General features: G+C 33.1%; 1 protein-coding gene across 4 annotated transcripts in view; it reads left to right on the top strand.

Moving 5' to 3' along the window:
• Positions 1 to 15,701, top strand: part of LRP1B (LDL receptor related protein 1B) — a 1,954,889-nt gene that overhangs the window by 1,465,565 nt on the left and 473,623 nt on the right. For all 4 annotated transcript variants that reach the window (XR_012421093.1, XM_005573071.4, XM_015433154.3 and 1 more), the window contains 3 exons: positions 77 to 228; positions 525 to 649; positions 1,754 to 2,125. Coding sequence is in view for 3 of the 4 variants with exons in the window: in XM_005573071.4 (XP_005573128.4) it covers positions 77 to 228; positions 525 to 649; positions 1,754 to 2,125 (649 nt within the window). In the remaining variant the exon portion in view is untranslated. The remainder of the gene's footprint in view (positions 1 to 76; positions 229 to 524; positions 650 to 1,753; positions 2,126 to 15,701) is intronic.

Genomic DNA, 15,701 nt, shown 5'->3' with positions numbered 1-15,701 from the left:
ACTTTCAGTGTTCCTTTATTTTCTTAATAAAACAATCAAAAATAGTCTGTAACATTACTTCTCAATCGATATTTAGGAAAATAAATTGTACTGGTGTGATGCTCGCACAGACAAGATAGAGAGAATCGACCTTGAGACTGGAGGGCATCGCGAGGTGGTGCTGTCAGGAAGCAATGTGGATATGTTTTCAGTTGCAGTCTTTGGGGCTTACATCTACTGGTCTGACAGGTAATTTATTTTTTTATAAGTATTTGAGTCTCAAAATGTTATTTCAGTGCCAGTTGCTTTACCCTTGTAGGATTTGCCATTTCTTAGCAAGGTCACACAAAGGATCTCACAAAGCCATGTAATTTCCACAGAAAAGGCAGGCACTATTGCTATTCCAAGCTCAAACATTTCAATGTCACAGACTAAAGTTGGTTTCTTTTCCTTCTGTTGGCCCATCTGTTATCTTCAGCTTAAGTAACTGGCTTGACTTTAATTAGTTGAAGATTGTTGATCATGTATGTTCAACTTTTTGGCAGAGCACATGCAAACGGATCCGTCAGAAGGGGCCACAAGAATGATGCCACAGAAACGATAACCATGAGAACTGGTCTTGGAGTCAACCTGAAGGAGGTTAAAATATTTAACCGAGTAAGAGAGAAAGGTCAGCACTCTTGAAAGAATACATAATACATATATTTTATGTGATTTCTCTCCAATTTTTAAAAAACATTTGTCAAACTTAGAAATTCTTATATGAGTCTAAAACCTCAAAACCTTATATTTACATCTAATTTCCTACAAATATCATTTAGTAGCCTAATACAGTAAATATGTCATATTTCATACAAAAGCATATTTGCCCAGGACAGCACAGGTACATGGACATGTTACATACCTGGCATGTCTTGATTATAGGTTTTGGCTAAAGAATATAGAAAAACTTGATACACGTATTGATTGGATAAAAAGTAAAAGCATAAGTAGGATATTAGAGAGTAAAAGGCAGTTGAAATTTTTATACATAATATGAATCATATTATATATAAGTGGTTATGATCCCCAAAGGTCATGCTGTTAGTGTAAAATATTTCCAAAGTCATTACTTCCTTAAAATAATGTATTTTAAACTTACAGGACAATGATTTGGGTATTTAAAATGTGTTTACCTCCATTAAAATAAATTGTAACTAACTTGTTTATATCAAAGGAAGTTATAATAATGTTGGAGATAATAATGAATTCACAAAGAAGAATCATACTGGTGAATAAATTTTAAGTGCATATTATATCTTCTCTTAAAATTGGAGTAAGAACTTATGCTCAACATATTTAGGAGATTGGGCACATTGTAGCCATAGATTTATTTGATACTTTCCCTGTCTCATAGATAGAGTTTAAAGCAGTGCATTATTTCTGGTGAGATCAATTCATGTTTTGAATGAACAATGTATGAAACACCATAATCTAAGGATCACGTTTCAAAAAAGACTTATATACTTAACTGGCTCATTAAGGGAAAAATTTGATACTTAACTTGGATGGTGAGTGAAACAGAATATGATTTTCCAAATAAGAAACCCAAGATTTAAACTGCTGTGATTTTTTTTAAAAAAACAGTACTTTTTAAATTTTTTATTAATCAACTTACAATTAAGAATAAAAAGAATACTCAACATCAAAGTTTTAATATTTCTTTATGGAGAATTTTGTTTGAAAAAAAGAAAAACATAAACACGTGCATGTGTGTATCATTTTTCTTCCTTAGGGACCAATGTTTGTGCCAGGGACAATGGTGGCTGTAAGCAACTCTGTCTTTATCGAGGAAATTCCCAGAGAACTTGTGCTTGTGCCCATGGATATTTGGCAGAAGATGGAGTTACTTGCCTGAGGCATGAAGGCTATTTGCTATATTCAGGAAGAACAATATTAAAAAGTATACATCTTTCTGATGAAACCAATTTAAATTCCCCAATAAGGCCATATGAGAATCCACATTATTTCAAGAATGTCATAGCCTTGGCTTTTGACTATAATCAAAGAAGAAAAGGTACCAACCGAATCTTTTACAGTGACGCACACTTTGGAAATATACAGCTTATTAAAGACAACTGGGAAGACAGACAAGTAATTGTTGAAAGTAAGTACAATAATTTAATTTTAAATAGTTATATGGAAACAATATCATTTAGGTTACTAGAGACATAATAGTGGTAATTGCATGTAGCAATTACGTTTTCCTAGAGTTTATATTGAGAAATTAATGTGGCTATTATCATTCAACCCCCCCAACCCTACCGCCAAATGTCAAAGAAGCAATTAACTGCTAGCATGTACAGCAAATTATGATTATTAGCTTCTAATCATGGAAGGTTTAATATATTTTATCATACTGTTTCTTATAAATAACTGCACTAAAATTCATGAAAAATAGTTTTTCAGTATAAAACTGTTTTAATTGATTTTTTTTTCCAATGGGCAAATTGTATCTTTAAGAATATCTCTTCAGTAATATTTAGTTAATCATGGTTTCTCAAGCAAACATCAGAGATTATTTTGTGTGTATGTGTATAGCAGACTTGATGAGAAAATGTTATAGAAATGATCTAATATTTTTAATGTTTTTATGGGACAAAATTATTCAAGCATAATGTTCAGTGTGGATTATCCACGTAATTTAGGGAAACCTTTTTCTTGTCATTCAAGTTTAATGAAAACCATCTTCTTATTCCTCACACAACTTTTTTCTTGATGTCTTTGTGTGATTTCCATATATTTCCCACTCTTCCAATTTCACTATATGGAAATCATTTTTTTCTTTGCTGTCTAAATTGCAAAGTAATATATAAATTTGTTGTGGAGTGTTCAAATAATATGGATTTAAATATGAAATCCCTGCCTCATCTCTGAAACCATTAATCCTGTTTACTTACCCATAACTGACATGTGACATGCCCCAGAATATTGTTATGTGTGTGAAATTTTTAGTTATAAAAGTGGAATGATACTAAATATATTACTCAGCTAACTGCTTTTTTGCTTACTATATATTGCAAAGTTTTTATTTTATTGCATGAGTCTTCATCTTATGCTTTTAAAAGCCTCTACCTAGTTCTATACTAAAGGTAAGCTAGTTTATTTAATCATTTTTTAAGTAACAATTTAGATTTGAATAACTAAACTACAGCTGTCCAAGCCTGAATGTGTGGTGGACATTTTCTAAAGAATGAATACAGTGAGTGTGTCACTTCAAGGTAAATGACCTACTGTATGTGTTGCAAATGGTAAAAACCAAACTCTGAAGTAAAACATTAGAAGTCTTGTAACCACCACAGTAACCTTGACAGCTTCCCAATACTTAACAGGCTTTTCTGTTGAGATGGTGGTAATATTAATGCATGTGATTTTGGGGTATTGCATAATGAAATGTGTCAACATTTAGAAGATATGCATAAGTTAGAGAACCAATATTTTCAAATGACATGATAAAATCATGCATGAATAAATGATTTATTCAAAGTGCAAGATAGACCAATGAATTTTCATGTAATAGAGGATGAAAAGTTCATCACCATGTTTTCAGATTCCACACTGCAACTAACCTTTAGGTAACCACCACTTGTCACGTGTAGGTGTAGTATAAAAGAATACCCAGTTATCTGTAAAGGTTATTATTAAAACACTCTTCTCTTTTCCAATTACACAACTGTGTGAGGCTGGATTCTCTTCATATACTTCAACCAAAACAACACAATGAGAGGATAAAGAGGCAGATAGAAGAATACAGCTGTATTTTAGTAAGACAAATGGATTTGTAACATTGTAAAACAATGATCTTTTGTTATTTATCTTTTTTTTAAGAAATAGTTACTTTTCTTAGAAGGTGCTATTTAGATGGACACAATTAATGCATTATTCTAACTTAAAAAAATTGGTAAATATTTAAAACAATTTATTTTAAGTTTAAATTTCTAATACAGTAAATAGATATAGACTTGACCTACATACACAGACTCTGGAGCCTTCAATCATGATTAAGAGTGTAAAGATCCTTAGACCAAAAAGACTGAAAATTACTCTTCTGGACTAAGCATTCAGAAAATATTTAGTACAAAGACATGAAAAGCATGACGTAGACAAGGAGTCATTTGGTGCAACTGAAATGCAGGTAATATGGCACTAATTAGTGTGAGATGAAGTAGGGAATGACATGTTGAATGTCTTGGTCTGCCAAAATAAGCAGCTTTAAAAAGAAACAGTTTTATTTAGATATAGTTTACACATCATACAATGCACCACCAAGTGCACACTCAATCTTTTTTGGTATATTACAATTTTTAAAATTGGGATAAATATACATGTATATCCACATATATAAAACAACATTTGAGATTTTACCTGTTTTTAAGTGTACAATTCAGTGGCTTTTATTACATTCCCAGTATTTTGCAGCCATCAACACTATATTTCTGAAACTCTTTCATCACTTAGTAGAAATTTTGTGTAAGGCAATATCTCCCCATTTTCCCCTTTCCCTGGGCCTTGGTAATGGATATTTTCTGTCTCTATGAATTTCGCTAATTGTAGAAATTTCATGTAAGTGGAATCATCATATATTCGTCCTTTTTGCCTGGCTTATTTCACTTAGCGTAGTGTTTTCAAGGTGCATCCATGCTATAGCATGTATTAGAACTTCATTCTTTTTATGGCTGAATAATGTTTTGCTGTATGTACATACCACATATTTTTTTATCCAATCATTTGTTTAAGGACACTTGGATTGTTTCTACACTTTGGCTGTTATGAATAATGCTCTAGTGAACGTTGGTGTACAAATATCCAAGATAAGATGATGAAAAAAAAGAGAGTGTTGTAATGCATATATATATATTTTTTCATGTAATAGAGTATTAAAAGTAGTATTTATGTTTCACGAGATCACTCTGTGTTATGTTCAGGTTTGATGAAGTGTAAGGCTTGTGAGGGCCATGTCTGAAGGCAAAGATGCCCTAGGAAGATTTGTCGTATTTTAGATCCTGTTTCAGTAAGTTAAACTGAAAACATTTTAATTAAAATATATACACAACCAAATCATTCTAATCCTCTCATCCAAAATCAAAACCAGTAGAATCCATGACACTTTACCGACTGTAGGGAAGTGTTGAAACATATGGAAGGAAGTGAAACAGGACGGCCAGGAGTTTGAAACATTGGTCGAGCCTGAGGTTCAAATCACAGTTTGCTGTTTGTTTCCTCTGTGCTTCTAAGGGTTTATTTCCTTACCTACAAAATGGAAAATCACCCCATACATTTTCTAAGAAAATTTTATGAGAAAGGGTATTTAAAAAATATATAAATAAGCATGATTTTAATACAAAATTATATTACTGTATTTGTGACACATTTGTGGATCATTTAGGACAGCGATCTTCAACCTTTTGAACAACAAGGACTAGTTTGATGGAAGATATTTTTTCATGGATGAAGGCAGGGGATGGTTTTGGGATGAAACTGTTCCACCCCAGATCATCAGGCATTAGATTCTCAAAAGGAGCACACAATCTAGATCCCTCATAGTAGGATTTGCACTCCTATGAAACCCTAATGCCATTGCTGCTCTGACAGGAGGTGGAGTTCAGGTGATAATGCTGAGTCACCTGCTGTTTATCTCCTGCTATGCCTCCTGGTTCCTCACAGGCCACGGACTAGTACTGATCTGTGGTCCAGGGATTGGCAACCCCTGACTGAGGATAATGATCTTTGTCTTAAATTATTTTTAGCATATGAATTAGGGTAGTTAGACAGTCAGAAATAATTATAATAATTATAGATATAAAGTAGTGCGTTAAGGTCTGACTAAAACTTAAAATTAGTCGGCATTAATAGTTTGTGTGAATCTTTCTGAATATCCTCCCTACCCCACCCCGCCTCCTACTAAGAAGTTGCCATTTGCTTAACCATTGCAATCCTCTCTGAAAGCTTTTTAGGCAAATGTATAGTTTAATTTGCCAGACCAAAAAAGAAAACAGACAAAACAAATCAAAACTAAAACCCTCAAAACACCCAGTTATTGGCACGTATAAATAAATATAAGTAAGGTGTAAAATGTGTTTCCATCTAGGTATTCCACTTTATTGAATTTGAAGAACTATATATCGCTTTGTTACATCTCTAACTTGTTACCCAAAACTATATTTGTGTTTTTAAGTATTCATGTTTTAAATATTTAACTAGATTCATATTTTTAAGTATTAAAAATATCAGAGAGTTCTAAATTTCACAATCAGATTTAGACTTTGATCCTTCATATAGCTGAATATAAGAAATGGATGGGATAAAGGCTTTCTTCTTTAACTTCCCAATTCACATAGAACGAACATTTTGACCTCAGGTTTAAAAGATGACAAGAGCCATTAAATACAATTCAATATTTCATTAAATATATTAAATACAATTTATTGAATACATTAAATACAATTCAATATTAAGTGCTTACAGTGTGCCATAGATTATTAGGTGTGAGTGAATAAGGATGAAAATGTCTTCTTTCTAGCCTTTGGAAGTTCACAGTATAAAAAGAGGAAAATGCAATAGTTCACTTTTCCTATGAAGAATCAAGATCCCTGGCCAACACACTGTTAAAAGTCTACACTTTCAGGCCATTTCTGACTTTAAAACCACAGTAATGATTTGTAAAATATATTTAAGATGAAAATTAGATTGAGATAGCTAATCCCAAAAAGCAAGATGGACTTTTCTTTAAGTGATAAACAGACCAGAAATACAAAGCAGAGACAATGACTGAAACAGAATTCTGAGATTCCAGGCTACATAGATGCTACAGAGAGACGGGATCTAAAAAAAAACTTACTTAAACTAAGGAGCGGGGAATGCTGCCCCACAGGGAAGCAAGGCTGAAATAAAGCTGTGTCATCTACTGTTAGGCCAGTGACTTGTTGGAAGTGACTAACCCTGGAGGCTTAGAGGCCACAGAAACAGCCTTATGTCCAGCTCTGATGCAAGTCCATTGCAAGTTATGGACTCTGCAAGCTCTCATATGCTCTGTGGAGCAAAAACTCAAATGAATTATGAAAGAGAAGGCTGCACTTTAAGGCGCAGAGGTTGAATGAAGTCCATTCTAAAACCACCCAGCAGAGAGAAGTGAGTACTAAAAAAGAGTTTAAAAAAATAACCCCTTTAGAATACTCAAATTCAATTTCCACAACACATGGAAAGACAGCTTAAAAAAATCCCACCAAGCAGAAGATGAATGGAAATAAAAATGGTAGAAGAATCTGAAGAATATTTACTTAGGGTTCATCAAAGAGGCAAAGGAAAAAAAAAAAGTATGAAAAGAACAAGAAATAAGGACATCCAGGAGGCCAAATATACATATGTCAGAAAATAATTTGTTAAAATTAAAACAATTAAAGATCTTGGAAATAAAAAAATCACTATAATTAAAATGAAAAAGAAATCTCAATTGATAAAATAAAAATTATATTGGACTAGTGAAAGGGAGAATGCATAAATAAGATGCTATTTTCATTAATAAGCATTAATAAGAAATTAATTCATTAATAAAAATTAAGAAATTAATGTTAGAGACAGTAAGATACAAAAAACATGACAACACTTGTGAGGCTTAGAGGATAAACTAATAGATGTAATAGTCTTTTAGCTAATAGATGTTGACAAATGGCAAAGAAGAGAAAGACGGTAGAAAAGTAATACTCAAAGTGATAATGACACAGCGTTTACTAGAAATGAAGAAAGAAATGTCTCAACATAGAAAATTTGCTGTAAGCATTGAGAATAATAAAATTAAGTCAGTAATTGAAGAAAAACTGCAGAACAGCATGAAAAAAGGAAAATCTTAAGATGCTACCAGAAGTAGTAGACACTGTCTGCAGAGGGAAGACAATGGTATTTAAACAGACTTCTCATCAGCAACAAGAGTAAAATCTTCAGACTACTAAGGAAATATATAATTCTATAACTAACTGAATTATTAAAGATGGAGGGAAATAACATTTCTTTTAGAAATACAAAGTCAGTAACAGTGTATCTATATGTTCCCACTAATAAAAAAAAAAAAATGTAAAGTAATGGCTTAAGAAACTTAGCAGCTTCAAACTTAAATGAGTGTCCTCAAATACCTGTAATCCAAGTTAACAAATTTCACATTTTACATTGTAACAAAGTATATATGTTTCCGTTTTACCAAACAATATGCTTATTTTGTAGGATGCATTCTGATGCTGTGTTTTAACCAAACGTAGCATAGAGATGTTTTTAAAAAGTGAACATTGCTTAATATAAATTCAAATGGTGTACCTACATTCAATGACTAATTGAGAAATGTGGTTAGACCTGGAGCGGTGGTTCATGCCTATAATCCCAGCACTCTGGGGAGTCGAGGTGGGCAGATCACTTGAGGCCAGGAGTTCGAGACTAGCGTGGCCAACATGGCAAAACCCTGTCTTTACTAAAAATACAAAAATTAGCCGGGCATGTTGGCACATGCCTGTAATTCCAGGCTGAGATATGAGAATCGGTTGAACCTGGGAAGCAGAGGTTGCAGTGAGCCAAGATTGCACCGCCATACTCCAGCCTTGGTGACAGAGCATGACCCTGCTACTGCACTCCCCCCACTCGCTCCCCACCAAAGAAAAGTAATGTGATCTTTAAAAAGCTACTCTTAAGGTAGTAATAACAACAAACTATGCACAAAACATTAACATAGAAAATTATAAAATGTTTGCGAAGGACATAAAAGATCATCTTAAAGGGGGAAAATGTTACTTTCATGATGCAAAAAAATCAATTTCTATAGCTATGGAAAATTAGCCCAAATTATCTGTAAATTTAATGTAATTCAAAATGCCGAAATGTCTCAGTGTGGTGGCACACACCTGTAGTCCCAGCTACTTGGAAGGCTGAGGTGGGAGGATCTCTTGAGTCCGGGGTTTTGAGGCTGTAGTGAGCTATGATTGCACCACTGCATTCTTGCCTGGGTGACAGAGTGTGACCCTGTTTCTAAAACCAAACAAAAAACAGCCAAAATGATTTTTTTAATGAAACTGCACATGTTGTTAGTAGAATTCACATACAAGAGCAAAATGCCAAGAATGGCAAAGGCAATTTTGAAGTAATATGCATTTGTAGTCTCTCCTTGAAAAATGTCTTTATTATTAAAAAGCTAAAGTAACACAATATAATATTACCAATAAAAAAAATTAAATGGAAAAAAACAGAGGGCTCAGAGGCAGATCCATCCATATATATATATCTCGTATGTAAATTGGTTATACATTGCCTAGTTGGCATTACAAATAAAAAATAATGAATTGAATGTAATGAATTATGCTAGAACCGTTTATATGCAAAGAATGGAACAAAATGTTATCTCCAACTCAAGCTATATTCAAAAATAAATTTCAAGCATTTTAATGGTGTAAATATGATGAGCTTTTTTAATATCAAAGAATATAGAATATCTTTATAAACAGGGTAAGAACAGATTTCACAAATTATACACAGAAACAAATCAGGAAGTATAAGTTTGGTATATTTTATCTCACTGAAGTTAAAAACTCTTTGCAGCAGAAGCTATGAAGAGATTTAAAAGACAAAACAAAATACTAGTGGTGTATAGTTGTAATCCTTAAAAGCAACAAAGGATTACAACTGAAGTTTATATAATGTACCGTTACAGAGATGAAGATAAATATGGACAAGTTACGCTAGGGGACAGAAAAGAAAATATAATAAAGTATAGTCAATCTCGCCAATTATCAAGAAAATTTATAATGAAACAATGAGACTATCCACCCAAAATTTGAGAAAAGTTTTTAAAAGTTTTGTGATGAGGAGAAACCATACTTTCACCCACAATTGATGAAAATGACAGTTTTGTACAACCACTCTGAAGAGCTATTTGCAATATTTTGAAATTGTGAAATGGTACATATACTTTCACCCAGCAATTCACACTTTTAGAGAGAATAATGGTTCATTGTGCAGTACTTAAAAAAAAAAAAAGAACTAGTGCTACATCTATTTACATAGTTATCTTAAGCACAATTTGATTAAAACAAATAATACAACACAATAAAAATGTTCTCAAATGATATTATGGTTGATGTGATGTTGAAAAATTTGTAAACAATACAACACATTGTTTTTGAAATAACATAGTAATATTTTCAAATTTTAGCAATTTATTTTGATAATTATATAATCATTATATGAGATGTTTTCATTAGAAATAGAGGGCAACTCCCTGTACTAATTTTTGATTTCTGTAAGCCTAAAATTAGTTCAAAATCTACAAATTAAGCACATTAAAAATCATACACCATCAACATCTTGCTTTCTCTGGAGAGATAAAAGAGAAAAGAAAGAGAATGGTATTGAGAGAACTCTGTATTTTCAACAACAGCTATAACAAGTTTGTTCTTAAAAATATGAAGCATTTATAGCAAAATGGTAAGGTTTGTCAAGTCATATTATTCTCTCTACTATACATCTAGAACATTTAATAAAATAAATATAAATAAATGATTTTCAAGATAATCACTTTTAAATATTAACAGATACCATTAGTAAATTAATTGGTCGAATCTCATATATATGCATGTTTGGAATTAATTGCATTAGCAACCATGTTGAAAGACATGATACTTGCCTCCTATCTGCCCTTCTTTTCTCTAATTTATAGGCATTGACCTTTGTTTAATCTCCATCTTGATACTGTCAACAAATTGCCATGAGATATAATTCCCATGTTTGTGATTAGGATTCAAACTTGTAAATAATAGCTTTATAATATTTTTAGATTGCTTTTTCAAGACTCCTGGTAGCAATACTTCACTTTTTTGTTTTGTTTTGTTTTGAGGTGGAGTTTTTGCTCTTGTTGCCCAGGCTGAATTGTAATGGCATGATCTCAGATTGACTCACCACAACATCAGCTTCCCAGTTTCAAGCAATTCTCCTGCCTCAGCCTCCTGAGTAGCTGGGATTATAGGCATGAGCCTCCACACCCAGCTAATTTTGAATTTTTTTTAGAGACAGGGTTTCTTCATGTTGGTCAGGCTAGCCTCGAACTCCCAACCTCAGGTGATCCACCCACTTCGGCCTCCCAAAGTGGTAGGATTACAGGCATGAGCCACCGTGACCAGCCAATGTTTCACTTTTAAGTTATAATTATATTTCACTGGAAATATCTTTCTTGCTTCTTTTAAAAGGGCTATTTGCTTATTTTTTAGAAGTGTTTCAAAACACATTTGATTTTGTTAATTATTCTTTTTCTGACTTAAAAAAGATAAAAATTCAGCTTATAGAATGCATGTATTTTTAATTTGCTTATAGAATACACACAGTCATTCTCAAAATGTAAGAATTTTAGCTTTTCAAGTTTCAGTTTTCATAAAACCGAAAAGGATACTTTTAGTCATCTACATTTATTAGCTAAATCAATTTTAAGATTACCTATTTAGATAATTACAATGATTGGAAAGGTCTAATAGAGCATTGTTTGATTAGGTACTGAACTTGCTAAGATAGGAAAAAGGTAAAAATAAAAGATGAAGTTGTTCATAGAGAGTTAGCAGGATGGGAAGCATAGGTTAATTTTTATGGTCCAAAGGAAGAGAAAGGGTTATATGGTCATTGATTATGGAGAGTAGAACCTGGAGTCAGTCATGATTAGTGAAAAGGAAAAGAAAATATGAAATCTCCTCTTCATTTTGTTGCAAGTATAAATTAATTTCAGTCTGGCTTCCATGAATTCAAAAATTTTGAGTCTATCTCAAAAGATGTCCTGTTGTAGATTTGGGGAAGAAAAATCATTTCCTCTATTCTCTTAGCTTCTGTGGCTGAGATCTGTGAATTAAACTGACAAAAGAAAGGTTAATAAGAGAAAAAGCATATGAATTTTGTTTGATGTTAATCTTTGCATGTGCAAGGAGCCATTCATTGAAGAAAAGTAAAGACCTGAAGAAAAGGTTAGATAGAACTGGAAGAGTTATATGCCCTTTTAACAAAGCATGAGAAATTGTGGAGATCTTACGAGCCAAAGGAAAGGGGTTGGGAATTCTATGGGTTGTAAATTATGGGAAGATAAATACATGCTCTAAATTAATGAAAGATAATGGTTATTTTGTAAGGTTTTGTTTGTGTGGATTCTTCTTGGTGCTTTCTTCTTCTCTGGTGATAAAGGTTTTTCTTTCAGGTCTGAGAGAGGGGGACACCTTCACGAAGGGAAATGTATGCTCTGATATTCTTTAGATGGATGAGCTTTTCCTGTGTCTATTGTTTCTCAATTGTTTTCAACTCAGAATAATCCTATGTCAATGAGGCATATTTTGGGATGGAATAGTTTTATAATGAGAATTATAACCATAACTAGACAGAAAGCTGAAAAGTTTTCTGCATAGGTGTTCAGGCTTGGTAGACTGCCCCAGTACATCATGTTAGAAGATCTAACAAGGTTTCTGTTTGCAGAATCAGAAAATCCTGAGTTACATCCATGAGAAAGAGAGTTATAGCCAATGTTTGTTACAAAACTTGAACTTTACTAGAAACCTGTGGTTGGCTCTGAAATTATTAGAGTTAGTGAGGCTGATTAGGAGTGGATAGAAGGATGAACAGAATGAGACTGGAAAACTGACACACCCATCACAAGATAGAGATGCTGGGTGGACTCAGGGATAGTGATTCATATATGAATTAACGTCCCAATATTAGATCACTGCCATGTAAGCTCTGTATAGGTGAGGGAGGCTGGGGATACTAAGGTTCCTAATTCTTGACCAGAATTATTTCTGTTGTTAAAAAGAAAAACTTCACCCAAATTAATTTTAAGGGAGTTTAATTGAGCAATGAACGATTCACAAGTTGGGCAGTCACCAGAATCACAGCAGATTCAAAGAGACTCCAGTGCAGCCACGTGGTGGAAGAACATTTATAGATTTAGAAAAGGGAAATGACATGCAGAAATTGGAAGTGAGGTACAGAATAGCTGGGTTGGTTACAGGTTGGTGTTGCCTTATTTGAACACAGTTTGAACACTCAGCAGTGTATGAATGTTTGAAATATGGCCACTGGGATTGGACAAGGCTCAGCTATTATTACAGGTGCATACTCCTAAATTAGGTTTTCAATCTTCTTTACCTATTAAGTTTGGTTGCAGTTCGTCCACAGAGACTCAAATACAGAAGTATGAAGTTCTTCTCAGGCCATATTTAGTTTGCTTTAACACTGTACTGAATGTCATTTTAAATTTAATTAAATATGTTTTATTGTAATTTATAATCTAGGACTTCAAAGATTAGTTGATATTGATTAACTTTGGTTGCAAAACAAACCATTCCAGAATCCAGTGACATAAAACAACTGCTTATTTGTTCTACTATTTATGGGCTGGCTCTGTAGTTCTTCTCATCTGTGTTAGCTCTTCACATTTCTGTAGCCAGCTGGTGGGTCAGATGGTGGCTGGATGATCAAGATGGCCTCTCTCATATGCCTGGCAGTTGGCAGACTGTGTGCTGAGTAACTAGGCCACAAGTCTGTAATTATCCAGTAGGATGCCTTGAGATGGTCTCAAGGTTCCACATGGGAGCTGGCTCAATATGCAAAGATATTTTATAAATCTCTGATTGCACAACAATTACTAATGTCTCATTGGCAAGTTACATAGGCAAGTTCAGATTCAAGGGATAGAGAAACAGACTCACTGACTGGGAGGAGCTGAAAATGGGCTGCAAACATATTTGGAGGGGAAGAATGTGTAGCTTCTGCAATCCATGCAGTGGATAGGTTATTATTCTGTTTCCAGAAGCTCCTAAGTAATACATTAAACTATGGCCTCGCTTTGTAAAACTCATTTTCTTTTTTTATTTTATCTGTTATGTTTCTTGAAAACTAATAGTAGATTGTGATAATCATACCTGGTTTATCCATGAGCTGTAAATCAATCTATATGTGATGGTGAAGAGATAAAATGAGGTGGAAAAGGATTATTTAGTGGGGAAAAGAAATAACAAAACTATAAAGGGGTCAATAGATTTAATGACATTGGGTTGATTCTGTTACCTTCAAGATTGTAAGTGTTTACCTATGTAGCTCAAATAATGCTGATTTTTTTTTTCTCACAAGTGTGTCATAATTAGTTGCTATGAAGCCACTTTAAATAACCCATGTTTCTGTGTAAAAAGAACAATTGGTTGATTTTTTTTTTTTTTTTTGGTAGTTTTGACTTGAATGAGGTAAGTTGTAAGTGACAACTAAGTGAAAACAATTTGTGATGTAGGATTAGAAGAAGCATTTTTCATAGGAAGTAATAAAAGAAAGTATACATATTAGAACTTTCCTTTTGAGAGATTTATGGCAAGAAATCAGCAGATAAAATCAATGTACTGTGAATTATAAATAGGTCTTTGACGGGCTGGGTGATGAATTCAAAATTTCTAAGAAAACTGTAGAGCACCTGTGGAAATAAGCAAGGACACAAGTGAATTCAGGGTTCCCCTTGAAAGATGATCATAATTTGCAGGAATGAAGTTGTCTGTTATTGTTTGAAAAAGCAAAATATTTCAATTTTATTTACCTACTAATATGTATATGAAAGTCTTGGGCTTTTAGACTTATATGCAAGAATAAACAAAGCTTACTGGAAATAAAGAAGTTTTATTTACATATTCAACCTACTATTGTGAGCTTTTCAGTATATCTGGTTAAAAATAGAGAGAGGAAGCAAGAATATATTAAAATAACTTGTACTAAAAGAAAAAAATATGTGGATATCAGTTTCTCAGGACAGAAATCCATTTAGAGATTTTTTTCTTAGTTGAGTTTTAATTGCATAGCTTTAACAGTGACATAATTAAAGATGAGATTATATGCCAATTTTTTTTTTCCCAGTTGGCCTTATTTGCAACACCTAGTATAGCATAGTAAGTGGCTTAGATTGTCATTCCTGCCATATTCAATTGAATACTTTTAGTTGTCTAAACATTATTAACTTTTAAAGATTTTTATAAAATAGAATTTACAATGTATAGTCTCATACTTTACTGACATGTAAAAGCATGTCAAGGACATGTAGAGAAAGCTGTGTTACTCACTACCCTCCTGTAACTACATCTTATTATTTCTTTCCATTTCCTTGGGCAATTTAAACCCATTGGTCTTCCTTCTGCTTTTCCTCTTCTCAGAAATCTTTCTGAATGACTTCATTATTTATACTGATGCCTTAGTTCACTTCTCAATCTTCCCCAAATTTTCAATAACACCTTTTGACTCTACTGTTCTCTGTTTTACTTTCCACTATAGTTGAAATTAAGCCTGGATCTCATCACTGTATGCTACTCCTCCAGACAACGTCATTGAACTTAGTGTTCCTTCGCTTTGAACAAAATCTGTTTACATCACATCTGGCATTCACTATCATATCAATTAGCCTCCCTTTTTCTTTACCTGCATCTGTAATTATTATTCTGCATTTCTCACATCATACTTCATTTATTTCTATGATGACCACATTCATTTTTTAAATGCCAACCCTGGACTGAAAGATAAGGCACTGAATGCTGTTCCTAACACTTTACTATACTATAAAATGTCACCTTCTATATTTCCTGTTTCTGACTCTACATATGCTGTTCCCACAGAAACTTCCTTCCTACCGATGAGCATATTTTTCTTCTTTGAGA

This window comes from Macaca fascicularis, chromosome 12 (assembly GCF_037993035.2).
Source record: "Macaca fascicularis isolate 582-1 chromosome 12, T2T-MFA8v1.1".
In the NCBI taxonomy this organism is placed as follows: Eukaryota; Metazoa; Chordata; class Mammalia; order Primates; family Cercopithecidae; genus Macaca; species Macaca fascicularis.
This window is presented reverse-complemented; position numbering and strand designations above follow the sequence as displayed.